General features: G+C 40.6%; 1 protein-coding gene across 8 annotated transcripts in view; it reads left to right on the top strand.

The window, feature by feature from the left end:
• DLG2 (discs large MAGUK scaffold protein 2) overlaps positions 1-12,958 on the top strand; it is a gene marked incomplete at both ends in the record, with an annotated part of 868,631 nt that overhangs the window by 774,503 nt on the left and 81,170 nt on the right. For 6 of the 8 annotated variants that reach the window (XM_080612545.1, XM_080612549.1, XM_080612548.1 and 3 more), the window contains one exon: positions 3,503-3,617. In XM_080612545.1, coding sequence (XP_080468671.1) covers positions 3,503-3,617 — 115 coding nt within the window. Of the gene's footprint in view, positions 1-3,502; positions 3,618-12,958 lie in introns of those variants that run through there. The other 2 variants (XM_080612552.1, XM_080612551.1) reach the window with 1 other exon arrangement.

Raw genomic sequence — 12,958 nt, 5'->3', positions numbered from 1 at the left:
AAGTCACAGCAGCACCCATTCCAACTGTCCTTAATGTCTATGCATCCACCATGGATCTCACACACTCATGCTGTTTTTCTTCACAACACTTGGAGAGACTTGAGTGTTGAGTAATCGGACTAAGAGCTCCAGATCACGGGCCATTAAAACTAGTCAATAGGAAACTGAAAAGGGGGAATCTGTGTGTTAAAACAACCCCTCCCCACTATGTAGGTGCCCACTTGCACAGTTGTAGAAGGTGTTGTAGGATTTTAGGTATCTAAATCACTTCAGCAGTAAAAATGCTTTTCACTGGACTCATTAGCCTGTACAGGTGGACAGGAAGTTGGTGTTTTCCCTTCTATTTTGTTACTGGTGTCTATATTTGATAAATACACACAGCTTGGGCCTTGGCTGGGGTTGGAAACAATTAACACTGTAGTAATTCAAGCTGACTCTTCTCTTCTGACTGCCCAGAGCTGAGCAGAGCCAACTTTAGAAAACAAGCCCATAGAAAGATGGGTATTTGCTTGGGACAGCATGTAGAGCCCATCACACCAGTGCCAGAGCCGTGGAAAATGATCTTACTCTCCCTTCAGCTTGGCCATTCCTCATAGCAGCAGTCTCCTTGCCACATCCAGTGACACTAGCTTGACTTCTCCAGGGTTAGTGTGTTGTATCTCTGTCCTTGGGGCAGCTGAATTTCGGTCTACGTACACTGCCATGAGAACTGAGTCAACTCTAAAGAGGAACATGAACAGCCGTTTCCCTCCATCTCATCTGCCCTCTTTCTTACAGCAATATTTCCAGAGCTACTGGCCAGGGCAAACCATTATATCATCCAGTCTGACCTCAGCAATAATATAGGTTACAGTTTGCTCATGCATTTGCCCTTTTGGTTTAATGCACAACTTTATCAGTTCCTTAAGTTTGTTAGATCATTTATGAATCAGGCAATGGGTAGGACTTTTGCAGATGGATTTTGATAAGTCAGATTTGGTAAATTTCACTGATGATGCACTCCAGCAGCAACAGGTTCTTTGTTCTGCCTTTCTTTAAAGGGCATGAAATTAGTGAATCAGCTTTAACCGTATTTCTTGTCAGCGTGTCACAACCTCAGTATCCTTTTAATTGTGTAGAAGCCTCGAAAGGGTGTTACTTAGATTCAGTGCTGAATTTGAAGGAAGCTGGAAGTGTTGTTTTCCTGGACTTTAGCACCGACACTCACCTAGCAAATGCAAAGCTATTAGCAAACAGGTCCTCTGGAATTACCCCATATATAAAGAAGTGTTAAGAAAAAGGACTTTTTCCCAGAGGGCAGCACTACCGTAACAGTTCTGATGGCAGAAATGGAGCATCACTCTTTCTTTTCCAGTTCATATTTCAAACATAGACATCATTTTAGTACCCAGGCATCAGCAGGAGAACTAGGACAACTGAGATTAAAGAAGCTGATCTGAGCTGGGTTAAATGCTACCTGCATGGCTGGCCTTCCGATTTTTGGTTCAGGCATTTGGCAGGAGGAAGGGACAGGCATACACTTCAGTATTTTTTGGTACACAAATATGAAGAAAGTACTGTGAGAAAATATAGACCCATACATTTTGTTATCTTCAAATTATCTGTGTATTTCAATCCCAAGGAAAACAACATCTCAAGAATATAAATTAACAGAACTATCGTTCAGTATTTTTTAATATCAAGCAGGGAGCAAGAACCTTGAATTTCCATCACACACTTATTAGGCAATTTTAAAGACGTATTGTGATTTCAAAATGTCTTCCAGGAAGAGAGAGATTATTAAATCCAGAATAAATCTACAGTCAATTAAAATCAGTTCAATCACAAGTGTACTCTGAAGTCAGAACACAAGTTATGATACCATCATTTGACCAAGCTGTAGTCATTCGAGTATCTCATGAGCTGGTGTTCGGGTTGCAAATAGCTGGCTGCTGTGCTAGAGAGAGTCAGATTTTCAATCCTCTCTTCTTGCTCTCCAAGATTGATGTCTAAATCTGGGAGTTACTCCCACACCTCAGATACAGAGCCAGCCTGGGATATGGTTGCTTTTAAAAGGGAAAGCTGCCATTACAGCTGCTGTGATGTAAATCATTCCTAGCCTTGGCCTTGCCCAGATGTAAAACGTCAAAGAAGCTGAATTACGCTGTATGTTTTCTGTCTTCTTCAGTGTATCTACCACACATGAAAGAAACCTAGTGACAACCCTTAAAATTGTAGTATTCTGTTTGTATGCAGATGGCTGACACTGTATGAGAAGAGCAATGCAAGCTTTTTGGTTTTAAGATCACCTTCCCTATTTGCCGAGGAGAAATGTTCAATTTGTTTTAATGAAATACAAATTAAACAAAGCCTTGCTCAGAAGATGAGCACTTACTAAATAAATTCTGGAGTGGGAGAATAGAATAAATATGACTCACATACAGCAAACTTAAATCCTACACTGGGATAAACACTTCAAAATAAACTGCACTTTAAAAACATAGGTTTGGTAGAGCCTTATCTCCACTGAGGGTTTTGGCCGAGATGTTTAAAGCTATTCTTTAGGTGAAAGAAATGAGCAAGAAACAAGCTACAGAATAAATCTGAAATGCAGTCTGCATGTAGGTGTCTCTTCTCCTGACATACAGAATTTCAGCTGCAGTTGGTGAAGTCATAAGTATGTGGGAAGACTGAAGAGTCTTATACCACAGCAGTGGTTCCCAGCTGATTGGCAAAGTAGCTACTTAACAAACTCAGTAGGTAATGCCAAAGCAGCTCAATGGAAGGAGTTAAAATGCACCCAGTAAGGAGAAGAAGGAAAAAGGAGAACCAAAGAAAAAAACCCAAATCAAATCACTCTGCTAAGCCAAACTGAAGGTAGCTAGTGTCCATGCAAAATGTGGGATCTTTGAAAGGTCAGATGTTATTATCCAATGAAAAGTTAAAGGGCACTGAATAAAATGAATTAGTTGTTGTTGCAAAGCATCGACGTTCTGGGAACAGAGCCCAGTCCTCAGTGGGCTGAGTAAATAGGTGGCTTATTGCTCATACAACAATTTCACAGCTGCTTTGAGGATAATTAGACTTTGATATATCTCCTTGAGTTCAGCGGGATTTTACACTAAATGCTTGAGTCATTAGTAACTTTAGTACGTCATCCCACTGCCCCCAACAAGGTATCTCATTGCTTGGAAGGAGGAGTTATATAGTGCAAAACTGCTTTCAACGTGCTTTTTGCAGGCTGAAAGATACCTGATAATACACTTCGAACCTCCTGAAACTGCAGGAAGGGGTGTCTAACTACTTGACTTGTCACATAGTGCAGAAATGTTCAGGTACCACAATAAAGAGGGCACATATTTACCGAAAATAATATGTTAATGCAAGGTTCTGTTAGACCTCAATTTTCAGGACACGCCTTAAACTCATTAATTTAATACTAATTTACACTTAGCAGCCTTAATGATTATATAGGTCAAGAAAACTAAAATATCTTTATTGTCTGGTTTTTTTATCCCCTTAGAGTACGCTCGGTTTGAGGCAAAAATCCATGACCTGCGTGAGCAGATGATGAATCACAGCATGAGTTCTGGGTCCGGCTCCCTGAGGACTAATCAGAAGAGGTCACTGTATGTCAGGTAAGCAGGGAGAGATCCTGAGAATATGTTGGCAGCTACCTTGTCTATGCCTGATTTATGTGTTGTGGGTTTGGCAAGGTGGGGAAGAAGTTTGAGGAACTGCATTGAATTGAACTGAGAAATTCATCAGTCTTACAAGCACAGCATCATTAATGTGAAAATTGGATAAAGCTCTATTGCTTAATCCAATTGTTTCAAGCCATTCTCAAAGAGCATCATACTTTTCTAGTGATTTGGTTTTATGAGATGAAGATTTCTTACCAGTTGTCAGCTCTTTAGATAGCTGTGATGGATATTGTGGTGTAGTGACACATTGCATTTCTGTGTGAGGTCTTGCCCAGATAGGGACTGATTGTTCTCATAAAGAGCACTTCTTTCCCAAGACCTTGTTCTAACAAAGCAAGGACTATTAGATGCTATTCAAAGAGCATGGCAATCTACTGCTACCCAGTTGCATTTGTTTATATTTCTATCAGTCTGTGCTACAAAGAATTTACTGTCAACCTAGAAAGACCAAATATGCAGATGAGATGCTAAACAAGCTGATCTGCATAGCTAAATGGAGTAGTAAGTAACATAGGAACTGCATAACTGTGAGCCAGACAGTAGCAGTGGTTACAGTTTTCCTTCGGCTGTGCAAGTCCCTTGCCATAGTCATTGCTGGGTGAAAGACCAGGTGTTGCCCAATTGCTCCTAAGAAAGTTCTTGCTGTTGCTCATGCCTTTTGGAACTCAGGGAGATCTATGGGTCTTTGTGCCAAATACTCTAATAATATTAATAATTATGCTTCTCTCGGCTTTTCATTTTTGTTTTTCCCCCATGCTCAGCATTTCATTTGAAATTCTTGACAATCATGAAGTAGAGGGAAGCAATTTGTCAGCCTCCAGGCAGTGATAATTATTCATGGGGGAGCTAATTCAGGTGATAACATTGCAGAGATCCAATTAAGGCTAAATTCTACACTTTGTCATTATGCCCTCAGCATGAAGGGGTAAGGTAGCAGAGAAAGAAGGCAAAACTTAAATGCTAGCGCGGATGGTCTTATTCTCATGGATAACCAGATGAAGCACTAATTGGTACTGCTGCCAGAAAGAGCAAGGGCTGAAAGATTATCAATCACTGTTACCAGTGAACTTGCTCTTGGGCAAGGTCAGGTTGGATATCTTATGGGTTTTGATGCATCTCTAACTTTCTCTGACCTCTCTGGCTTTGTGTTTACTTCTGGAGCTATTCCACCTACAGGAGGTTTCTTGCAGATGTAACACAGAGTGATGTTGTTGTCAAGCTTTGGCTTGAATTTCCATTTTATGAAAAGCTACAGTCACTGGACATGTAGGGGTACGTCCAAGCTTACTTTGCTTGAGTTAAGCCAGGAACCCAATATGTGGGGAGCAATGGTGCAAGAAATCCAAGCCAGCAACCACAAGTCAATTGAGGTGTGCACATAAAAGGGCTAACACAGGGTCCTGAATAACTCAGTGGTTTGAGCTGCTCAATTACCCCTGTAACAGCATCAACCTGGTAAGCCCTGCTGAGAACTGAGGCTTATTAGCTTGCATACTGAGCCAAGCTAATAAATCTGTGCTGTCTCTGGACTAGCCTAGCTCTTGAATATGATATTGCTCTGTGCGCACTTATGAGCCTAGTTTTCCAGTAGTTCATGAATTCTGGATGTGCTCTGTCTCGCTAGGCTGATACGCCCTCATGCTTCACTGCAGGAATCTTTAATGTCTTAGCTGCATATCTAAATATCACTTCCCAAACCATAAATGCAAAACCTGTTCTTTTATTCCAGAGTTGTGCCAAAAAATGCCCCAGATCTCTCAAGCAGAAAACCTCAAAAGCCTCAGTCACTTTTGTTAGCATAATTTTTTTGCAGTCAAACCCACACAATTGGCTGTTTCCAACTCTGAGAAGTCTGTTTGAGCAGCTCTGTATTTTACATACTATTACAATGTGTTTGTAGTGCAGCAGCACCTGCAGCATTGTACTAGGCACTGGTAGTTCAAATCATAATACACTAATTACAAAGGTAACTTATGTCTACACTAGGCACTGAGGGGAAAAAAAGTGTGAGCTCAGAAACTGAAGTTTTCACTTATGAATAAACTCTTTACAGCAGGGACCCATGTAAAAAGTCTGGCATTTAGGGTTTGTTTTGTTGTTGTATTCTTACAACTCAGGACATTTCTGTTTCAATGGATTATTTTGGTCATCATGTGCAAGAAAACTAGAGGCATATTGCCATATGTTGCAAATCTGTAGCTTTAATGCCAAGTTTATGATTCAAGTTTGCTGTTTTGCTTTCTTGGGGATGTAGTGATTTTGCTTCACTGAGTACAAGCATACGGTTTGTTTAGCCAGGGATCTTAATCAAAGTAAATAAGTATGTTCTAGGCAGCACAAGGAAATAAAATAAGGTTCATATAGGTTGTAATAATTGAAACTGTCATATGCTCATAGAAAAGCCAACAGAAAAGAGGGTGAGGAAAAGCAAAGTTCTGTAAATAGATTCGCCAGGAGATGTGGGTTTCATTGGGCACAGGGTGCTCTTACAGTCTGTGATTTCCCCATCCATCCCCTACTTAAATAGCATAACATTTTTAATTGAGATATATGAAAGAAGTTATATCAAATGAAGTGAGATAAAATCTAATAGGGGAATAATGGGTTGAATGTAGGACTAGAAGTAGTTGGCTGAAAGCAACAGTCACACTTAAGCAGTGTATACAAGCACAAGAAACTGGTCAAGAATTAGAATCATAGAATCATAGAACAGTTAGGGTTAGAAAGGACCTTAAGATCATCCAGTTCCAACCCCCCTGCCATGGGCAGGGACACCTCACACTAAACCATGCCACCCAAGGCCTCATCCAACCTGGCCTTGAACACCGCCAAGGATGGAGCATTCACAGCCTCCCTGGGCAACCCATTCCAGTGCCTCACCACCCTCACAGTAAAGAATTTCTTCCTTAGATCCAATCTAAACTTCCCCTGTTTCAGTTTGAACCCGTTATCCCTTGTTCTATCACTACAGTCCCTGATGAATAGTCCATCCCCAACATCCTTGTAGGCCCCCTTCAGATACTGGAAGGCTGCTCTGAGGTCTCCACGCAGCCTTCTCTTCTCCAGGCTGAACAGCCCCAACTTTCTCAGCCTGTCTCCATACGGGAGGTGCTCCAGTCCCCTGATCATCCTCGTGGCCTCCTCTGGACTTGTTCCAACAGCTCCATGTCCTTTTTATGTTGAGGACCCCAGAACTGCACACAATGCTCCAAGTGAGGTCTCACGAGAGCAGAGTAGAGGGGCAGGATCACCTCCTTCGACCTGCTGGTCATGCTCCTCTTGATGCAGCCCAGGATACGGTTGGCTTTCTGGGCTGCGAGTTCAGAATAAATTATGTGGCTCTTTGATACGATCTTCTATCTGTGCGTGCTCTGGAGTTTCTGACTTCTATAATCTTTTTCTTTCTTTATCCCAGTCTGTTTTTCTGATGCCTCCTGGAATATTTACCAGGAATTCCCTGAAAATGGTTTTTCAGTACTACCTCTTCCTTATGTATCACCAACCCTATATCTCTATTTGGGATGTTATCAGAAACCCCATGACACTAAAGGCAAAGTATGAGACTTCAGGGGAGGATGGAGCAGTAGGAAATGCTGCTAACTCTATTGGGAGTCCATATCCTCTTTGTCACTAAGTCTTTCTATTGAGGAAAAGGAATACAGAAAGAAAAGCAGAAAGTGAGAGAATACATATGAAAAAATTATTATTTACTTGTTGTTGAAGATGCATGAACTTAATTTGAATTCAATAACTGAAATGAAAGGCTAGAATTTTAGCTATTATGCTTTTAATTCACTGGAATTCAGCCATCAGCTCATGATTAATGAGGAAAGTAAACAAACCCATCACTGTACTATATACATACATATGGGGTATTTTAGTGTTTCTTATACAAATTCATATCTTCCTTTTCATTTTCTTGGCTCGAGGTTTTAAAATCTGCTTTTGTAATATTATGTATTTGTTTGTCTTGAAATAGCTGCATGCTTTGCTTTGTTCTTCTAGGTCCAGATCCATAGTCCAATTTTTCAGGCTATGTGTGGTTACTGTTGGTACTCTTAGAAAGTGTCAGATCATGTTCTTTAACCACAGGCTGTGGAACATGAGAGTCTTTCGAAGAGTTAAGCATCAGAGAAGTACAGTCCTTTAAAAAGTTTGGTGAAGTGAGCAGCCATTGAAACTTTAGTGTAAAATTGCCAAGCCTCAGAGGAGAGTGAGAGCTTAAGCATGGTGAAGGGTTCTTCCTATTGATTTATGAGATTCCTTCTGAGCTGAAAGTACTGGTGCAAGATTTCTGAGGGTATAAGTAGGCACTTCAGTAATTGCTACTAGATGTACAAAGAAAAGGGTTTCAGGAATCTTCTGGCATCCAAGAACTGCCTTCTTTCATCCTGTTCTTGATTCACAAACAAAAAATAACTAGATAAGCTTTGTGTAAACAGCCACAGCACCCTTTAATCTTTATTCAAACAAGACAGTTTCTGAAATAACAACTATAATTAAAAATTCCAACTGTCCAAAGCCACAAACAGGCAATGGAGAGGTGTATCGCTCTGCAGAAACAACTCAAAAGCTTCACACACACAACCAGCCCTTTCATTGTCAGAGTTCAATACCATCAGTGGCCAAACATCATATCACCTAATCATAGAATCATGGAGTAGTTTGGGTTGGAAAGGACCTTAACGTCATCCAGTTCCAACCCCTCTGCCATGGGCAGGGACACCTCACACCAGACCATGTCACCCAAGACTGTCCAACTTGGCCTTGAACACTGCCAGGGATGGCTACTTGTTGCCCTGTATAACGGGACTCGTTGAGCTTACTGAAATGCAGATATTTCAGCTTCAGCTCTACTTTCAAGTGTGTCAGCTCAATGCCAATTGTACAGTTGACCATAGAGGTGGGTTTCAAAGTCAGAGCTGGGGCAGGGCTGGATCCAGATGTAAATTCAGAAGAAGAGGGTTTGCAGCTGCCCCACCACTAACTGTCCGGGGGAGAACACTACAGTGGGAAGTATAACCAAGGGCAAAGCCTCTTCCCAATCAGATGAGGAAGTTTAAGATCAATCTCTTTGTTCCAGTCCATGCTGCGCTAATTATAAACACTGCACGGTGCAAACAGCTGCCTCCTAGGCCACTACATTTTTGTCTTCTTCTAGCTGGAATTAGCACTAAGCATTTCATAGCTTTGATGGATGTATGCTGTACAAACAAAAACCATTATGTGTTAAAAATGAGTGTGTTCTGGTTCACTTTTCATTGAGCCACAAGGAGCAGAAGCTGAAGATTTGCCATAGCAATTTAGCAGCAGGTGAAAGAAAGTCAAGGTTGAGGTACTTTGGGTTGTTTACTCTGCTTTCCATCAAAATGAGTTCTCCATTAGGCATTAGATACCTTTATACACAATTCCTTAGAATCCTACTTCTCAGAAATCAGCATGATGCTATACTGCTTAGAGAGACTTTGGTTTTCAACAAATCACAGATATTCTCATTTGGAACTTTTCTGAGTGCAGCTGAAGTTTGGCTAAGGCAGTTGTGAGGACTGAATCCACATGAGAAATGCAGTTCTTGGAGACATCATGGTAGTGAAATCTGAACACATGATGACATCAGACTGGGTGATGGAAAGCTCTGCTGTGTAGATCTGGAGGGAGAAATGTGATGAAGATATAATTTCATCAGGGCTTTTCAGACAGGAGGTACTGGGGGAAGTAGAGAGAGATATAGAATGGTTGTACCTAAACACTAATTGCAAGGAAAGGGAATGTATATATTTATATATATATAAATGTGTACATATATAAATGTGAAAAAAAAAGAAAATTCAAATACATGTATTTATATATGACATGTTAAATATATGCTACATCCACACAAACATAGCAAAGCATCTTCACTTAAGCTAGTTGCCTAGTATCTCTCATGAGTCAGAGAAGTGTGCTTGGCACTTTCAGAGCACAATTCATCTCATCCAGAAGCAGACATCCAAAATTACTCAGGCAAATCATGCCCTAAAAATGTCTGTTTCTCACAGCTGATTGGAAGGAGCCTCAGGTGATTAGCTGAGATGTAAACACCTGTGTTAGAGACACTTCGTATTCTGTGACCTGAATCCTACCAACACTGAGTATCTCTTACTGTTTCACAAGAGTATGCATATACATGTGTTGGAAAGCTATAGCATCAGGCTTTCTGCTTGTTGTCTGTGAACACGTTGGCTGTGTGCTTCAGTAAGACACTGCAATGTAGCTTTGAAACATGGCCAGTCCTGTTTAAATAGTCTGGTTTATTCCTTGTGCTCTTATTCCCCACAATTCCTTCTAAATTCACTTTCAGCTGTTGTTCGCACTCTTGAGGATCAACATGTTCAGTGCACAGGCATCAAGCTGGATGAGTTTATGATTCATAGAATCATAGAATAGTTAGCGTTGGAAAGGACCTTAAGATCATCAAGTTCCAACCCCCTGCTGTACATTTCTTTCAGGCTTCAGAGCCTGATTGTGGGTCAATCTAGACTTCTGGAGAACGAATGGAAGAGAGTTTGGCATCTAGGTGTTATTGTTTGGTTTTGATGGGGAAATAGCTAGAGCTTGCACAGCCGTTCCTGTACTTTAATGGTGTGATAGACACTATTATAATCCTCTTTACTGAACAGTAAGTGGAGGAACGTGGAATTTTAGTACAGTTTGCTCACTTACCTTGGATTATTCCTAGGCAATTGAACAGTCCAAATTACAGTAGAGAATGGAAACATGTATTCAGGAAATCTGTGATAAATGGCACAATACAGAGAGCTGGGGTTTATAGTACTGTTTAACAAACATGTTTGGAAATGGTCAGATCAGTACGCCCATAGCCTACACTCATGAAATGGGCTGTTGCACTTGAAATGCCATTTCAGACTGGAAAATTGAAACACGTGTCCTGCTTAATTGAGAGTTTCTGAATGTTCCATTACTACTTTATAGCAGTTCTTTGTCTGAATACAGTCTTCTCTGGATCCTGCTGGCACAAGTATTCTCTATCTTTTTTTTTCAGAGCTTGAGAGACCTTTTTCCCAGGTGGATATTCAGGAGCTGAACAGTATAATTGAATAACTATTCACTCAGGCCTTTATTAATTATCAGAGACACTGAGGAACAGAGAAGGATAAGGAATATTCTGGAATACAAGAATCACCTAATACAATGGGCAATAAATCCAATCAGTAGTTATTATTTATTACTTTGAAATTCAGGTTTGGAGAAAAAGTATCTGGCTCACAGAACCTGTGATTATCTGTAAAATGAAGAAGGCAGATGACAGCTCCTTGTGAATGCAAACTCAATGTTTTCTTATGAAACTCAGGCTGTTTATGTTCTTAGAGGATCTTTTTTTGGCATTTACAGGAAGTACCATGCTGCTAAGTACAGACTAAAGGAGGTAGTAAAAAATTCAACTAACAATTGAAGAATGTCTGGAGAGAGGTTGTTTTCTGGGAGGGAAGGAGAGGGTTGAGGTGGTCTTTCACTGATATCAGTGGGAGCTGTGAGCATTTCGCACTTCTTTGTATTATGCCAGTGAACATTTGATAGGCCCTTAACTGAAGTGCATTAACTAAGACACAAAACAGTGTTGCCACTCGCAGCTGAAAGATGGATGTGAGAATTATTAACCTTGGAATATTCACAATTCAAAGGCCTTCAGGCTTATTGCTTGATGGAATTTTGGTGCTAAAAGAAACATCCCACTGTAAATATAACATATGTCTCACCTATACCCTAGGACTGTGAAAATCGATGTTTTCGCTATATAGTCAGCTGAAACTATTAGCCACCTCACAAGCTACTACAATTCTTCATAACAGTTGCTATATTTCTTATTCATCTGATATTTTCTTGCGGTGCTGATGCTAATGAACAGTTATGGAAATATGAGGTTCATTTGCTATTTTCAGTAAGAGACAAAGAAGAAGTGGTTAATGGAGAGTGAAAACTCAACATGTAAACACATCAGTCAAAGCAGTCTCATCTCTGCATCTGACACCAGCTCTCTCCTTCACATCTTCATGTTTATCATATCTGCTACTCTTAGGTACCCAGTATGAAACAAATCTGATTCCTTCCTGAGGTGCAGCGTGATGCACCATTAGCTGCTCTAGCGTGAACCAACAGCTCAGCAAGCCTTTTATCAAAGATGATTCTCCAGTTGTACTGAAAAGGGGTAAAAAGCAGTTTCATTTCTATCTGGCTGTGGCTTTGCAAATCATTGAATACTTTGTGCTCAAGATTAAGAGCTAATGCACACGGTACTGAGCACCTCCACGAACTGAGCCCTGAGTGAATAAACCACAGCCTACGGTAATCTCAGATAACAAGCTCTGCCTGAAGTTCCAAATGTAAAACAGAATATAAAGCAATTCCTTATCAAAGCCATTCTTGCCTAATTCATCTTATCTTTACATTATCAGTAAAGCTTGTTAGACATGAGATAACTAGCTGAGACCTGAAATCATGTCCTCAGTGCTGAATTATTAATGCCTGCTGAGACAGCTTTTCTATTAACAGCTTCAGTAGGAGTAAGTAGTACATAGTTCTGGCCATTCTCCTTATTGCTCTGTTTCGTAAGTTATTGAAATAATGTCCCAGAACAGCTAATGTGCTTGACGCGATGCCAGCTCTAAAGAAGCAGCACACCTTTTCCTTAAGAAATGCTTTAATAACTTTCCATTGCACATACATTCTGCTTTCCAGTTCCCTAGTGGGACTGCCTGTGTTCTGGTTTGGAGACTTACCCAGCAGGAAAGTGTCAGCTAGGATAATATCCGAGCTAGGAGATGATGATGACAAACTTGGCCACGTGTGCGAATAGGGTTTGTTTGAAGTTTCTGTGATGAAAACAGTCCATTTCAGCCTTATTTCTAAGCAGAGACTCAGAAAAAGGATCCTTTGGCACAGGGCAAGATAGTGGCAACGAAGGTAAACTGTCTATGGCTTAAAATGGCTGAAAGTGAGTCAGCAAAACATGCATCTAACTGTGTCTGTTCTGTGTGGAAAGCAGTCTTACCCAACAAACAGTTTCTTTCTTACAATGTTTCCACGTCAACAGCTATAATAGGACACCATCAGTTTATGCAGTTTTCAACTGGATAAGTACAAGGCAGAAAGTAAAGACTATGAACATACCAAAGAATACCCATTGAACTAAATGCTTGTATCAGTCAAAACTTAGAAATCTAAATGTGTGCATTGACACAGAGCAAGCTAGCAGAGACTTTTAGCACAGTGACTAG

This window comes from Psittacula echo (genome assembly GCF_963264785.1).
Source record: "Psittacula echo genome assembly, chromosome: 3".
NCBI lineage: Eukaryota > Metazoa > Chordata > Aves > Psittaciformes > Psittacidae > Psittacula > Psittacula echo.
Note: the sequence above shows the minus strand (reverse complement) of the source record. Positions and strands in the feature narration are given on the sequence as shown.